Here is a 17,935-nt window from a genome sequence, read left to right as displayed (position 1 = left end):
AGCAGAAAACAGTACAAAATTGACAAATCATCAGATTTTCTTAAAAATAGTATAAAAACTTCACAAGGCTAAAACCCACTTTCACAAGTGCTCCTTAAAAACTGCATTTGTTTTATTAAAATGTTAAAATTTATAACTATATCAAAAACAGTAGAAAATAGTATAAAATTGGCACAAAATTGATGAATTCATTAGATTTCATGTAGTTTTTAGAAGCACTTTATTTTATTAGCTTTCCATCCCCACAATTAGGGGTTCACACTTGCGAAAATCTACTTGCATCAGGTCCCAATTTAATTTATGCAGAGGTAAATCCAGATGTGAACGATTTATTCCGGACCTGGTCCAGACTTTTTGAACCTCCTTTAAAACTGGGGTTCAGGTCCCAAATTTAAATTGTATGCCATTACAGAATGTGTCTCTTAAGGGATTGGACAACCAATCAGTGGAAATGGAAAATTAAAAGCAATACGAAAAAGTGAAACAAGCAAGAAAAGGCGCATTATGCGCCCTTTTTTCGACAATCTTGGCAAAATTTTGGGTTGTAGAATAAATAGGAAATCAGAAAATCATAAACCTTACAAAAAATGAAGACAAACATAGAAAAAATAGTTTGCATTCCAGCTGACATGTGCAGCAGACACAGAGATGATATTTAAATTGCTGAATAAATTAAGTATTAATATTAAATTCCAAGGATTTGTAGAAGATTAATTTATGAGTGTTACAGATATTCTACAACAAGAACTGCTTATGGTACTATATTAGTCATTGACGGTGTTCCATTTCTCCCTAACTTCTTTAAAGAGCACCTTATATCCTTGTGATGTTTTCTGTTTAAAAGCCTCCTCCACAACAAATGACTGCAACAACCCAAGAAACATAGCATGTGATTTGGGATATGACAAGTCAAACACATAATAAGTAGCAATAAGTTTTAATACTGCAGAAATGATTCCTTCTTTTTTGTCTATTGTAATGTATCTGGTATCACCCACAATGTACAGTCCTGAGAGTTCTCCAGCTGCTGTAAAGACCATAATATGGGGAGCCTCGCATTCTTTTGTAGTCAGTTTAGTACTGATATCTTCATCTGCCACATCCTGATAGAATATAAACACACAAAGTTTATTTACTAAATGTACAATTCCAACACACAAACAGATTTTTTGTTTTCAAATTTCCATACTATTGACTGTGTAAATTTCATCACTCTTATGGCTATACTAAAATATTTGGCATAAAATTTAGCCCCAACCTGGGAGTTCAAAATAGGTAGTTTTCGGTTGTACGCATGAGTATCTGGAACTTAATGAAAGAGCATTAATTAGTATAATACCGGATTCTGTCGTAAATTCGCCCAGGGCCGTTAAACGACAGTTCGGGTTTAAAAAAAAAATTGGGACCAAGAAACCGCCCAGGGCGATTTTTCAGCAGTTTTTTTCAAGGTGTTATTTTAATCTTTTCCGATGCCAAAAAGTTTCGCTGTAGACGTTGACGCCTATTTAAGAGTATTGATGTTTATTGCGACTAGTATGAATGGGTTAGCTTCGTTTCGACAATGAGCTGTTATCACTGTAAACAATGGTAAATTATTCTTCAAATGCTCAAATGAAAACAACTAATTTTTTTCATTTAAAAGCAAATCATGCCGCTTTTTCATCAAAATCCAAGCGAAAAGATCGTACAACAACATCGGCAAATCTTTTCCGTGCTGCTTTCAATAACATTAACATATTTAAATGAGCTATAGTATTTTGAACACATTGGCATCATTCATCGTTTTCATTGATTAATTATTGATTTGACCTGTCAGGTCAAAGAACACAGTCTCAGGTCAAACATGGCGGATATTTATTTCTACAGCATCGCGCGCTGAAAATGCGATCGGAATCATTCGCTTACGATGAAACAAGTTGAAATTTATTTGCATTTCATAGCAATTCAACAAATTTATTTTTTGCACGTTATTATAATCATTACTAGGTAATAATCAACAATTGTAAAACGCAGCATGACTGGATTGCGAAACCGTGATTATTTGCTACTAAGCAAATTTTTGTTTTTTTGTAAGATTGTTACTAATAAAATGAAACAATATAATTGTATTTGGCGCACGAGGTTCGTTAATGTGATTTTTTTGGAGAAAGATGCGCTGACTACTTTTTAATCCAGCAAAAAAAAAATGTATAAAATTTTATATTAGCTTCTGTAATAGTTTCTTTTGTTTTGGGTGGTCCAACTGCCGGCGTTGAAAATCGGCTCAGGTGGATTTTTCAATGAGAATATAAGCCCCCTAAAAATATTTTATGATAATTTTTTTTAAATTTGAACCCCAAATAAGGGCCCACCAGCTGTGAAACTGCCCAAGGTGATTTTTCGGATGGGCAAATTTACGGCAGAATCCGGTAGTAGGTTTTCAAAACCATCTCTTGTACCAAGGCAGTATTCTTGTCTTTTACACTTGAGTCCGACGACAGAATGAGTGAAGGGATAGTGTGGTTGTTTTGGTAACAGTGCTTGCAAAGTCACGAGTTACAATTGACTGGTGCATTATGTTAAGTTGTAATTTCAAGTGAAGAGCATTTAAACGTTCCAAAAAATACATTTTGTTCACGGAAAAGATAGAGAGGAATGTGAATACTGGTACACAGAGAGTCAATGGAACTTTCTGAACCATTTCCTTACTAGACTAATGTCCACATTGGCGGCTGATATGTTTTTCTAGATGCCCACTGCCAAACAACACCCAACATTTTCCATACCCACTTATTTCCCTTTCGTTTTTGTTACTTGTCCCCCAACATTAATATTATTATTATTATTATTAAACCATATTTATGGGGTATTCTGTGAAATGACACTAATCTCCCATAGGGCCCTGTGTACAACACATACATACATCCAGCAGATCCGCTACTCTTTTTGATAAGGAAGACTTGTTCTTTTACAAGCACTGAGGACATAAACAATACATGGGGCCGATGGCTTTACGTCCTCTCAGAAGGATGCCATTCTTCCTACCTTAATGCCGCGAACTTGGCAAGTGGTCAGAATGTATTAATTTTCAACTGCTGAGTGAGCAGCCAGCCTAGGGGATTTAACCCACAACCTCCCTGGTGCAAGGCGGGCCTGCTAACCACTAAGCAAGATTGTCTTGTATATATAAATTCAACACATAGCACATTCACAGGGCACATTCCTTGTTGCGTTTCACTCAACTGAATGTGGTAATAGCAAAAAGTACATGCTATGTACACCAGAAATGTCACCATAATTCTAGTTACCTCTGTAAGCGTGACAACTGATGTCTTTGAAGGTACTGAAGAACAGGATTTTCCACCATGCTTCATCTTTATCCTCTTCTCCATGTACAAAATAACTGGCAACATACGCAGTGGATCCTACAAGTAGAATTATATATTGTGACAAAATTAATTAAGGACTTTTATCTAACTTGGCAAAGTAAGCTTCACCTTCACTTTACATTATAACTAGTGAATTAAGTCACCTCCCTACTTTGTTAGAGTTGAGGAAAAGAGCATAGCTCAAGAACACTTTGAGGAATACACACTTGCAAGAAGTATTTTGTTGGAATGCAATGTTGAAATTTATTAATCCACTTTATTCTGGCCCGCGAATTAATAGGATACAATTTTAAACATGTTTTTGAACGCCGCGAATTAAAAGTATACATCTAAAAATTAGCGTTCAAAAATAAAATGGGTGTGCGAATTAATAGGGACCGCGAATTAATTGAGTTATTACGGTATATAATATCAAAGCAATTAGACTTGCGTTTTTTAACACAAAGTCGAAAATATCACTTTTTACCAAAAATATTCACAAAAATTAGAAATTGAAGATAACATCATGGAATGAACAAACCTAAGAGAGGTCTACCCAAGGTACATATACACCAAGTATCAAAGCAGGCTTGTAGTTTTCAAGAAGTCGAAAAAGTAAAACATTGACATGGACGAAGACGACAGACAATCACTCATATAATAAGCTCCGCTCGACAAAGTCGACAGCGGAGCTAATAACATATTTGCTTTATTAGAAGCACATCTTCAATAAAAAGTACCTAAACCTAAAAATTGCACTCATTGTGCACTGTAATGTCAAAATGTGAATTATTTTGGTCATATAAGACATACCTCTGATTTGTACATAAGCACATGCACTACTATTAGAGCAAAATTAATATAGTAACTCTTTTTATTGTTTTTACATACTAGCAGTTAGCTTGATATGACTCTCATGTATACAGTCATTCCCAATTTTCAAAGTAAAAAGAAGAATCGTTTTTTTTTTAAATAAATAGATAAAACTTACATCCTGTGACTTTGGGTCAATGTTGCCAATGTCTTCCATAACAAAGAGAAGGGTTTTCAAATTCTTTGCCATAGTAGTCACTCTTTCACTTCCTAACATTAGTGACAGCTCATATATAATCTGCAAAATATATATTATAAATATTAAAAAACATTTTGTTTTGTAGTATAGTAATAAATCTTCAAAATTCCAATGAGAGTTGACATATCAAAAATTTTCAATAATTTTGCAATGATTTATAGTTTTCAATATAGCATCAATGGCAGAGCACAACTATGTAGGTGAGAACAAGAGGTGGGCGTGGAGGATGTTACATAACCCCGGTCTAGAATCAATTTGCTTGTTACTATGAGGTCTTATCAGACAAGATGTTGCATAATCCTTACGAGAAGGATGGTAAACTTTGCTAATCTTATATAATGCTGATAGTCAGAGTGTTAAGTCATTAAGTTTACGTTACTTGACACATGCCACATCATTCTGTTCAGCAGTGCAGTACAAAATGCTGTTGTACTGTACATTGATATATCTACAATTTTTCACATTTAGAGTTAGAAGAACAAACTTACATAGGAACTATCTGTGAGACAGGGATAACGCTCAAGTATTTTTGATATGCTGCCATTGGGAGTGTCAACAAGGATGTTGACACGATCTTGTCTTGTATTGCGCATGAGTGCTTTAATATGTCCAGCACTACGATTGGCTGGTTTTTTCTTCCATTCTGCTTTTATTTCTTCCACGTGTCTACTAATATCCTCTTAGCTGGGGGTTCTTTGCAAGATGACTCCTGCTGTAAGCCAATCTTACTCTTTGTTTTCATTTGATGCCTCTGATGACGAATATATTGGCTGAGGTTTTTGGTGAACACACTCTACAACAAACAAGTGATATTCATGGTAAAACATGACTGGAATTGTAATTGATATTTATCTGTGATATGGTAACACAGTACTGTAAAATCATGAGTGCGAACCATGGTTACGTGCTATTAACCAACTTGTGATCATGGTTTACCTGATTTGTACAACGGCTGTCGGGAATTGGGATGTTTATTCAATCACAACCATTTATGCAACTACACGCCCAACCGAGGTAATTTGATGGAACTTTGATCTCATTTTAGGGTTTGCCGTACCGATCGCCAAACATTGAAATGGAGAAATAAATTTTAGATTGTTGATAAAATTACCTAAATTGATGTCTCCACACAACTTCACTTGATTAAGGAAACACTTGTATGACAGAAGGCATGTAGAATTCAATTTAAATTTTGTTCTAGATAAAAAGAATTTAGAGCAAATATTGTTACGTACCCATGGTCTTTCACCTTCAAGAGCAATACTAGGATATCGTTTGTACATCTTTTCTCCAATAAGTTTATAGCCACTTTGGTCTCGGATACCTTGAAAATTTTCCATGTAGTAAACACCACATTCTTTAATCATTTTCTGCCAGATCACTGATGGAATGCAGGTGTCACTGAGATGGTTTTCTACCAGGGAGCTAAATTTAGGCAAAGGTGCCTTTACCAGAGCATGTAGAAGGTCACTGTAATCTGAAAAGATGGAGGTGGCAGTGATTATACATGTATTGGTTCATCTCTTTATTCATAGATTTATTCTGTTCATTGGTAATGGAATTTTTAAACATATTTTGTCATTATAATATATCATACATATCACTCAACACATCAATACAACTGTATTTCTACAACTATATACAAACATGTTTCATGTTTCTTTTTAAATACTAACATACCAGTAAGGGGGGTCGGTAGAAGGAGATGTTTCTGGTACGATACTAAGAGGGCATGTCTGCGGAATCCCCACTGGTGAAATTTCTATTGTTTGCTGGGATGTTGCACATGCCAAAGAAGATGATGATGGATTCAAAAGGACCTGACTGGAGTCACAGGTATTTCCATCCACTGGCTGCCATGATTCCTGTGGCCCTAACAGAAGCAAAGTTTTGCCTGTCAGTTCCAGAAGGATCTCATCCTCATCTATGATAGTGCCATCTTCCTCCAGAACAATAGTTATATCAAGAGGATGAATGCAAGGAGGCAGAACTTTCTGTGCACCTATTCAAAAAGCGACATATGTTGCTATTACATAAAAACAATTTTGCCAAGTTTTAAAATCAATTCATATTAACAAGTGTTGTAGTTGGTATTTAAAAGAATCACAATTTGTCCTGGCTAATGATATTAATCATGACAGGTTAAAATCCATTTACCAGTAATTAAAAATAAATTTTGCATAATATCACAAAATTAAAAACATCTCACCTTTTTTTTTAATTTCTTCTATATTTGATGCTACTGTTGCCCGTTTCACTGTCCTCGCTGCATTCCATACTTTGAACGCTGGCATTATGAGCTAATACATAAGTACATTAGCATCAATGAATATCACAGTAAGTACTGTTTTTGTGGCAAAATGGCATTTTAAAACATTTAAAAATATGTACACTATAACTTTGGGGTTAAGGCACACAAACAACTAACCACGCTCAGCCCATTCAATTAAATTGTTAAAAATACCTATAAAAATTCAACGACTTTAAAATAAATAGTTTTAATTTTTTCTTCTAATAAATCGGCCATGATTTGCATAAAATTATCTTCTTTATTTTCTGCAAAATATGGGTAGGCAAGATTACCAGAAACATCATTTTGTTTGCCTGATACAAATGCCATCAACCTATACAACTGTGGTTTAAAATGGATTTATGAATGTATGACTGTTAACATTCATCACAACATCTGAACCCTGGTATCTATAAACACTAAGTGGCCACTTAAATTTTAATAACGAATGTTTAGCTATTATTTTGCTACCTAATGGTTTGATTGCATAGACTAAAATATGCCCATTAATTTCCGCTTCCACTTCTTCAAGGATGAAATATTTCACATGATCAAGCACAATTATATCAAACAATATACCAAACACTGGTATATCCTCATCATAATCAATTACCAGAGCACACCCTCTGCGGTATTCATTGCCATGAATGGCGACAAATGAAGTTTGGTAAACATTTTCCACACAAACCATTGTCAGTTGACAGAATGCTTGGAGTAATTCTGGATACACTTCCCCAAATGTAATCTCAACACCAGAACCTACTTTGTCACCTGTATACAAAAATGAAGATGATCGTCCACCTTCATGACCAGCCTGCATGTATGCCATATACATTTGATGGCGACTTGCAAGTGTCAGTGGAATGTTTCTGAAGTTCTTATACCTCTTATTTGTAAAGTAACCATTTTTGCCTTCAAATCTCATGCACCAATGATGTCTCAGTGGTCCATACATTAACATTTGAGTAGGTAGGTGCACCATATAATGCATTTTGGGAATGAATGATGCTTTGGGATACAATAATTTAAAATTGTACAGATATTCAGCAATAAGATTTTTCAAATACATTGCTGTGTCTCTTGTACAATACGATGATGTACAAAATAGTACAATTTGTACCAGGCGCAGCGTATTTTTCCAATAAACATCATCAAGAGGTATTCGATGCCCAATAATGACAGGAAGAATGTGTACAAGTGTTAGCATTGCTGATGCACTTTGCTTGATAGTTCCGCAACCATCAATATGTTTTTTCTCAATTGGCTCTGGTTTTGAACTACTATGCAAATAAGAATAAGGAAATCCTCTAATTGCTGAATTAAACCACTTTAGTGTGAACAGAGACTGCACAAATATAAATCTAAAGAGTACATGAGACAGCTCATGTGGGACAACGCCTTCCAACAAAACATGCATCGGGTCTTGAACAAGGCCAGAAAGCAAATCAAATTGCTTGAGTTTTAGAAGTTCACTGGTACCATTTATACCCCATAACTTACTCCAGTACACCCTTGCTTGTTTACTCATTTGCATAAGGTCATTACATCTATTAATGTGTGCCTCTTTATTTCTAAGCACCACTTGTCTTTCGTCAAACACATTTTTTAAGTTTACAGCCTCTACTTCACATCTCCTGCAATTTTTGAGAGCAAATGAAACGCCTTCCTTAAATTTCCCTAGCCAATTAGATGCAAGAGTGTCAGCAGGTACAATAACAAGTGTCACCCTTATAGTATGCCTTACCCCATGTAGTTATATTATTATGCCATCAGTTTCCATTTCAATCACTGTCCTTATAAAATCAGACAACAACTTTCTTTCTGAATCTGCATTTCTAATATCTTTTGCCTTACATACTGCTAAGAGCTGCATGGCATTAAGCTTAGATCTGTATTCAGGGGGGATATTAGCCAAAGTAAAGTAGAACATAGTCAGTTTGTGCTTTTTAATATGACTACCTAGTGGGTTTACAATTTCCAGGTCATCACAATTCAAAACAATTAAAAGTGCTTGCCTGTCAGTTACAAAAATGGGATGTGTTTTGTCAAAGTCTCCATCACAAATGTCATACATGAATTCATCAGATGACATACAGGGATGTTGTATGTGTTCCCAGACTTCAGGCAGGAGTAATAGTTGCTGTAAACATTGCTTAAAAGGAATGATGTACCCTAACCTTGGTACTGTTTGGATTGTACCATTCTTTGTGACAAACTTTTCACCTATCACTACCTGTTCAGGCTGAACTAGAGTTTCTAGTTTCTTTTTATACAAGGCCTTTCTTTTTGCATCACTAGAAAATAATTCCAACCCTGTAACAATATCAATGTCATTAATGACATTTGAGTCAATTCCTAAACTTTCTAACTTTTCTGCAATTTGTTTCCTGTATAAATGTATTTGACTATGAACTAACGTGTCTGTTGTTGATACAATACTGTCAATCCCAGCTTGTGAAACATTGTGCATTGATTCTAAACTGAGGGTAAACATGGCATTAAAATGGTTGATGCCTGGTTCTCTTACAAAAGGGAGAACAAAAGTATCTTCATCTGTATCAAAGTCATCTTCAGCAGTGTTCATGTCTATGTGTTTGTGCTTTCTATGAACATGAACCTTATAATTTGTCCAGCGATTGGTTGTGTAAGCACATGAATCAATGCAGCAAGCTACAGAAAAATTGGGACCATTTTTATGGAAGCGTACAAAGTGCCTTTTGAAGGATGTAAACAAATGATTTGAATATGGACACAAACAACACTTAAATATAGGTTCCTCGATATTAAATCAGTGTGTATTGTAATTAGAACAGACTGAGTGCAAAACAAACAAAAAAACATTTAATATGCCTGGTATTATTACTGTTTTGATTAGGCCCTATAAAAAAAACTTCGCCTCTGATTATTTTATTTTGAAAAAGTCAGCTTCGTTCGATTGAAATATCAACAAATTAGATTTGAAACAAAACAGATTTGTCTTTGATTCTGTTTTTATTTGAATATATGTACTAATGATTAGCCTATCTTTTTAATGTAACCTTATAACGGAATAATCAGAGCTCTTTCCCAACAGTATCACTATTAGTTCAATTGGATAGCACGCTAATAATCAGTATGATGAACGCTAGCGTTCAGCACTGCGGCGTGTAACAGAATTATTCTGAAATCCGACATTTAGCCTCGTTTGTTGTTTGATTCACAGAATTTCCAAAATATTAGTCTCGCGTATGTGAGACCACAAAATTAAATAAATATATATAACATTGAGATCGTAAGTCACTCAAAGTTGCTCGAAAAAGGTGGGTACTCAACAAAAAACTATGCCAAAAAACTGGACCCTTCAAAATACCGAATAGGCCGCGGTTCAAATTTGCAACATGTTCAATGTCATTTTGCCACAAAATACAATACTTACAGAAACAAAGGTGCTTTGATTATGTATCAACAGTTATCACGCAGTCAGAAAAACGGTATACTGAGAACAGGTAATCTTGGTGAAAGCGGCACAAAACAGTTTCCTGCTTGCAGCAAAATGTCGTCTGCCCCTGGTCTGCACAGAAATGGCGCGCTCGTCTTGCGCATGCTCAGTTGTGACGTCAATCGAACGCTAGTGTCTCCCGTCAATGATTTATTCTAGAATAGTAACATTCTTGAATTGAACACTAGCGTTCTGTAAGCTTTTTATTCTCATTATTTTCTTAAAATAACCCGTTTAAACGCATTTACGTTGTTTTTATTACAACTAAATAACAAACATACAAAACAAACATGTGAAGCAAACGTGACAGTATATTTGGTTTACAATAGGGCCTACAGTGTTTAGTCGCATACGAGCATCAAACAAAACAATGTTATTTTTGTATTTTTAGAAGTTTGCCTGAACTAGAAAAAAACAACAATATCCGCTAAAAGGGTCGTGATGTATTTAAAGTACGAAAAATGTTGTCTGGATAAAATCACACATATAAGAACTGTTGCCAGTTGTAATCAGAATAGTAGCGTTCAATTTCTGAACACACCTGTTTTATATTTGAACGCATATTACGCTTTCTATGGGTCAAACTGAACACATGGGACGCGTCTTAGGCGTCAAAATGTTTAGAGTGTACACACTACTATTGTTGTCTAATCGTCTTTATTAGACATATCGTTGGTGTAGTAATGAAATAAATAGCTGATGTAAGATGAATTTAGTATTTTATAATGTGTGGTGTGAATACTACAGAACCAATGTGTTGCAGCTCCTAATGTATAGAGTATGCAACGGATTCTATTTCTCGTGATGAAAATCCATAACTGACAATTATTTCACCCCTGGGAACATTATGCGATTTAGTATTGCTAGGCATAAAACCCCATATTTGTACGACCGTTTGCTCTCAGGGGAGAGTACTAGTATTTCCGTTGTGCCCAAAATGTAATTATTATGTTCATTTGCATCGCTCGTGAAAATACGACCGCATGATACATCACATCATACATGCCTCGCCCTCGCAAACGTCAGAATGAGGCCATGTCCTTCTGTCATATGCACACCTTTAAATGAACCACGTAAAATAGATGAGTCTGTCCAAAATATTTTGTAATACTAGTAAGTAACATTTAACAGAACTATTGTACCAAGAACCAATAAATAATCGTTTGATGCTAGACCCGCTGCCATTGTTGATACTTTTTCTTAATCTTGCTGTACCTATAAACATGTGCAAATGTATTAACAACATATTGTGCACTGTTTACACGTCACTCTGTAGTTTATGGCAAAATCCTATTTCTATTCTTTGAATGCAATACCACTCGTACATACAACGTTACAACCAACAATGCGAACAGTGAAAAAGTCATACACATGATTTAAAAGTAAAATGAATAGATTTAATGTGAAAGATAGATCGTTATGCACACAATTTTATCATCTTTAAATTACAGTGATTGTAGAAATAATACAGTAATAAACAATTCCAGTAGTATTACTGTATTATTGAATCTAAATAAAATGTAATAAACTAAATTACTAAATACACTATTCGAAGCGGGGAGAAAAAACTGGTGGCGCGACTGTGTTTCAAACACTGTATCACTTGTTAGACCATGGCTAATTAATCCGGTATATTTACACATGTTGAGTACATATAGGTGGACTATTTACAATAGCGATCAATATAACAACGTGATCAATATGTGATAATGAGGGAAATGTTCGGATGTAGGTATGGTGAGGTTTATATAAAATTTAATTTAAACATTTATATTTAAATTTTTGTTATACAAAGTTATAGTATCATTACGGAACGGTTTCGAATAGCAATTGCTGCGAAGAAGACTTCAATGGGTCCTGTACGCGCTCTGTCAACATCGTTGTTTATTGCTTTTTTAAACAAACATGTACATAAAATGAAATTGAAATATGGTAATATAATATTCTTGATGAGTTGGTATCTCACTCAAACATGATAAGAGTCCCAAATGTTACGTTTAGATTCATGCGCTAGGTAAATAGATCAAGCGAATTAAATTCATGATGTAATTTAGGCCGCTAGCCAGCAGACAGGAAATTACAGCAGGAATTATACGCGAAATTGGTTATATTTGTATTTTAATGTGTATTAACAAAAAGCAAATTGACAGCGTGTGAATAGATCAATAATTCAATAATGAAAACTTGGGCATCTTGGCTCTTTTCACATTAAGATTCAGTGATAACTGTTCATACGTCGATGATATCATCAATATATTTACATGTTTGCCGATAACGTAATGAACAAGTATATCGCAATAGTGATCTGTGAAAGCCAGATATTCATGCACGCTGACTTAACACTATTTATCTATTTTTATATGTAAGATAGGATGCGCTTACTCGAATGTAATTCAGTTTTGAATATATGTCATGATTAACGCAATGTAGTAATGATATGACTATACATCAAATTACAGTAATTCATTGGTCACTAGATTATAACATATTAAGAGAACGTTTTACGACTATTATATGGCAAGGAATCCAAAACATACAGTTATGATATAAATAGTAGAATATAACATATATATTGCAGGAAATATAATAATAAATTAGATATGTGACTGTTCGGGTGCAAGGGAAGGTCAATTACAGCTTTTGTTAATAATAATTTTACAAGTTATATTCAAACAATTATAAACACTACAAATTACTCAAAGCAATACATGTAATGTTATCAATAATATAAAATTACGTAACAATTACTGATAGACAGTTCATTGGTATTTCATTCTATATGACTACAGGAAATTTAAACCGAATAAATTACATAATCATACCTAATTCAACTAACAGCAAGCCAGATTTACGCATTCAGCGGTCGAAAAATTTGACTATTGACATTTTACCGGCCAAAGACATAATATTAGGCTTCTGCGCTTGCGTAGACGTTATGATCGATCTAAGAAATCAAAAAAATACTGATTCGCCATTGAGGTTTGTCAGCGTTTTCACGGAGAATTGTCTGTAATTTATGAAAAAGTGGAACAACTATAACATTTTCGTCTCAACAAGATATCTTGTATTACTTGGGCCGAGTTATGTTTGATATGAATACTTGTAACCAGGAATTGATCGAACAACACGATAATATCGGTCGGGAAGACCGTAGTGGCCGCGCCGTGTACGTAGCTAGCGCTGATTACTTGCCCAGCATTCAAAGACTTGTTGACGTCGTATACCGACGTTTAGTTCTTCTATCTTATTAGTCTTTGTTCTTTTAACCGGAAATATGTTATATTGCGCTTTATTTAGGTCCGATTGCCCCCTCCCCAGCAAAGGTAGTAGTCGTCCGTAGCTAGTTGATACCTACGCAAATCATGAATATAACTGTAATTTTGGAAGGGATTATGGAATATAAATACATACGAACCATTCTGGATGTTGCCATTGGAAACTTGAGCAGGAGAAATCTTTCAATACAGCATTTCATTCGTTTGTTTTATTTGATATAATAATACAAATATTGACGCAAGCCTCGGACGATAAACATATTTGTTAGTTCTCAGAGAGCATTTTTTAGTCCCGGTCTACTCGACCTTGGCCTCGGTTAATATATATTATACTAAATATATACACAGCATTATCAAACAACACCAATATATATCGACGCTAACGTCGACAGGCGATTACTTTTCTTACTGCTCAGTGAAGAAGTTACGCTTCTTTTATCCAATCTTGAAGAGACTTTCATGAATGACATCCTTGACTGTGATGTGGTGCGGGAGCGGGAACTTCTTATACTAGACCGCATTGCATTATCGTTCTTGCAACAACAACGTCGGTACAACATGAAGGCCTCTCGTGCATCCTTCTGTTGAACAAAAATATATTCATAACTGGGATTAATGTTTAATCCGAATGTCTTAGTAATGCAATAATATTATATTACTAACACATACGTATCAGTGATCCTTGATATTAAATTGATTTAATAAGTATAGTAATTGTCATGTCACAGCATGAGTTCTATTCAGATGTGCTTTACTGCTGATAGACATGTACTCAGTCCCCGAAAAAAATAACTGGATAGGTCATACTGACTATTATATATATGTCGCTGTTTGTGCCGTTATTGGTTCCGCTTACAGATATTCATATAATCAATTGACGGTCATTAAGACTGTTTCGGGGTCGGTGACTGTAGTGCACTAAGGTGAGTGTCAACTTGCACTTTGAATTTCGCGTGTGCTTATTTATACTTCAGCAGTACCTCGAACTAATAAGTAATTCCTGATAACACTGTTTGTATTTATGCTTCAACAGAATTAATACACCACGTTAGACCACCTCGCGATATTATTTAATTTTTGAGCAATACTTACCTTGAAATGTTCATGTAGAAATGTATATAATATGGGATTCACAAAGCTGTGTGACATAGCCAGTAAATAAACGAATACATATAGTCTTAAAATAAGCCATCCACTCTCGCCGAACTTCAAGTCTGGTTCAAATAGGACAACGAGACGCAGCGTCTGGAGCGGTAGCCAACATATGAAGAAAGCTAGCACGACCATAAGAACCATTCTTATTACCTGGAAACAACAAATACCATTAATTATTCTATGATCTATATAAAAGGATCTAGTATGATGACATTTTGCAAACTCATCGTATTCATAACAACCGATTAAAACGGATATTTGTTTTTGCTTTTCATGTTTATACATCGGGGTATATCATAATTTGAAAAGAAAAACACAGAAGAAGAGTCGTGCAATACGAGATGTTACTCAGTGTTACCCAGTATACGTTCGTTTCACTCATAAATTATACGAGTCAAGTTGGCCTATATCTTGAAACATTATTTCGTCAAATTCCTTTTGTTTTACGTCTAAACAAAAGCAATAGGGCAATGAATAATCGCAATCAAAGTATCAAGCAAATCATGATAACACATGTTGGCCCGGTAACTATGATTCACAACACAGACCTATCGTACGGATCGGACACGTGAAATTACAAACTGTCAAACTTAATATGACGCGTACGATCTTGGGTCAACACGCTGAAAAGTCGATGTCGTCGTTTCCAAGGGTCAGTATTTAGCTGAATTCACGTCTACGTGAATCACTATCTTTGTTTGAACAATCACGAGGAGACCAAAGTTAACCCGTGATTTGAATTTCTGAGCACAATTATTCAAGATCACTAGAGTAGAGGATAGTACCGAACATATACGGGCCCTTCTTAGAGCAGCTTACCTGCTTGTATACATTAAACAGCCTCAATTCATTCGCAACCGTGATACACTGGTATATTAGTTTATATAACCTATAACATTCTCAAACTAGTATATTCGATTTATAAACTCTTCAATTAATTTTACGCATAGCGGACGTCCGCTATTCCAATTAGACAGCCCGTAACATACATGTACGAGTTTTAAAACCATATCACACTTTGATATTTGCAATCCAGAATCTCCTTATATAACAACCCGTACATTGAGACTAAATCAGTTTTCTGAGCAAAGCAATTACACATTAATTTGGGCAGTATAGTGTATTTTTCTTTTGGTGACTCAAGTATTGATTTGCATAATTTTGATATTAGAGCATTTTGTAAGGCAATATGAGATATTTGCTTTATAATAAATAATGCAAATACAAACTCATTTTGTTTTAATTTGATATGGCCGACGATGAAAATACATTAAATCACTAAAAGCGACCATAAAATGTACAATTATGTGTACATTATTCCTATCAACACTGCAGAAGCATGAAACGAATGGTAACCATTTTGCCATTTTGACTCAATTGTAAACGCTTAATTTTTCGAGATTTATGTGCATGGCGATTGTGATAGAAATGGACAGTGCTTGGTATATAAAAAACGAGGGTAATCTCTAAAATATACTGAAATAAAGTTTTTGGAAAAACAATCAATTGTCTATCTCTATCACTAGCTGTCACTTGATATTAAAACAAGGTAAATGTCTTTCAGACATTCAATTCTAATGCAAACAAATTGTCTTTCACTGATTAAACATCGAACGTAAATATGATGAATACGATGAATATTAAAATACACAAACACAGTGACTGCTTCACTACATAATATTGGATTGAAAACTTATTGGCGTTATTGCACGAGAAATATATTATTATTATTACTGTTTATTTATTTGCATACATCCGTATTCAACATTACCTGCAAAAAACACTGAAGTAAATTTGAAATAATGTAACGAGTTTGCCACCTCAAATGTTAATAACACACAGATGAGCAATGAAACTATAATATATATATATATAACGTAAACTTGTTATGTTGCGCGTTTAAGGCGTATTTCTGCCGTTATATACATAAATAATCTACATGAATATACACCACTACGTCTAATGCACACGAATGACCATAAATCATTGCTGTTCGTCGTTGTAGCATTGGATGTCGATGCGCTGTCAAACCCAATAATGCGTACGCCTACGTAGCAGGAAAGATAACATTCTCGACAGAATACGAACCACTCGAGACTTTGAATCAATCAAACGTGTGTCCTTATGTGGTGTGATTCTATATATTATTCTGGTCGTTATACTTCCATGTCTGTAGTGATTTATGGTATCAGGACTCGTTACTATACGCGGACGAGCGAAGTAGGCTACTCATTAAAAGCGTTTGGGTGAAATTACTATAAAACGCCATATACTTTCACCAAGTATACTGTCTCACAGGGCAAAAAAGCATCGTATTTTATGTGTGAGACGAATATAATCGTAAAGTAGACAAATCGCTGTTTCCACATTCATCAAGTCTTTCCATGCCGTGTTTATATAAGCTTACTTTACGCTAGTTTAAACCGCTCGCATCTATCGCGGCAATATTGTAAGTGTATTTTAAAATAAATGCAACAAATGGACAAAGTTGTTCCATTGTTTCCTAGTAAAATTTAAAATATTGACAGATTGAATGAGTTCGTTTGATTAGTTTGATTACTTAACGGCAATAACACGAATTCACATGTAGTAATATGACTTTACCAGGATCGCCATGATTCTTGACTATCATAGAAACAGACGATCGGATTTTTGTTCCTTTCATAGTGTTTTTCACAAACCCAAGATCAAAATATATGATCATTACATAAGACCCATTTTTATATTGGTTTATGTGGCAAAATTATTTATAAAAAATCATCTGGTGAGAAAATCACAGGTAGTTCTATATTAGTCTTATTCTGATGAATACTACTACTATTTTTATGAAATCATGTTTTAAACGTGAACTCAGTTGGAATTGACTTTGAACTACTTATTGATAAAATGATCTATTTTGGTAGTCCTGAAACTGATTCAAAAGACCTGCTCTTAAGTTTTGCAGGATTTTTACGCAATTGCATTGCAGGCTTTTTTTAAAAGATAATTTATTCAAAAAACTGAATAATGTCTTCAATTTTGGTAGTCTAGACAGGGGGCACAACACTTAATACTTCTGTATACAATGGCTAGACATCATGTAGGAAGGATGAGCGAAGGAAGGATGAGCTTTGATAAGCCAACGGCATTCTAGCATAGAGAGCGGAACATCCTTCGAACAAATCAGCGGAAAACAACGGGAAACCAATGCAATATCCTACGAAGAATAACATGTAAATATATAATTCAAGAAAAAAATACAGAAACATGTTACACACACGCATTACAGTTACGTCATATCAAAACCACTTTGTCCCAAGTCATCTTATACTGCACTTC

The 17,935-nt window shown here is 34.7% G+C and overlaps 1 protein-coding gene and 1 pseudogene across 1 annotated transcript in view; both read right to left on the bottom strand.

The window, feature by feature from the left end:
- Window positions 1–303: 303 nt before the first annotated feature.
- On the bottom strand, window positions 304–6,846 carry LOC146731443 (uncharacterized; annotated as a pseudogene).
- Window positions 6,847–13,815: 6,969 nt separating this feature from the next.
- Window positions 13,816–17,935, bottom strand: part of LOC146731442 (QRFP-like peptide receptor) — a 9,811-nt gene continuing 5,691 nt past the window's right edge. The window contains exons 3-4 of the mRNA XM_085493772.1: window positions 14,555–14,767; window positions 13,816–14,043 (exon numbers count right to left, since the gene is read on the bottom strand). Of these exons, the coding sequence (XP_085349898.1) occupies window positions 13,816–14,043; window positions 14,555–14,767 (441 nt within the window). The remainder of the gene's footprint in view (window positions 14,044–14,554; window positions 14,768–17,935) is intronic.

Source organism: Saccoglossus kowalevskii, chromosome 19, assembly GCF_978046115.1.
Source record: "Saccoglossus kowalevskii chromosome 19, keSacKowa6.1, whole genome shotgun sequence".
In the NCBI taxonomy this organism is placed as follows: domain Eukaryota; kingdom Metazoa; phylum Hemichordata; class Enteropneusta; family Harrimaniidae; genus Saccoglossus; species Saccoglossus kowalevskii.
Note: the sequence above shows the minus strand (reverse complement) of the source record. Positions and strands in the feature narration are given on the sequence as shown.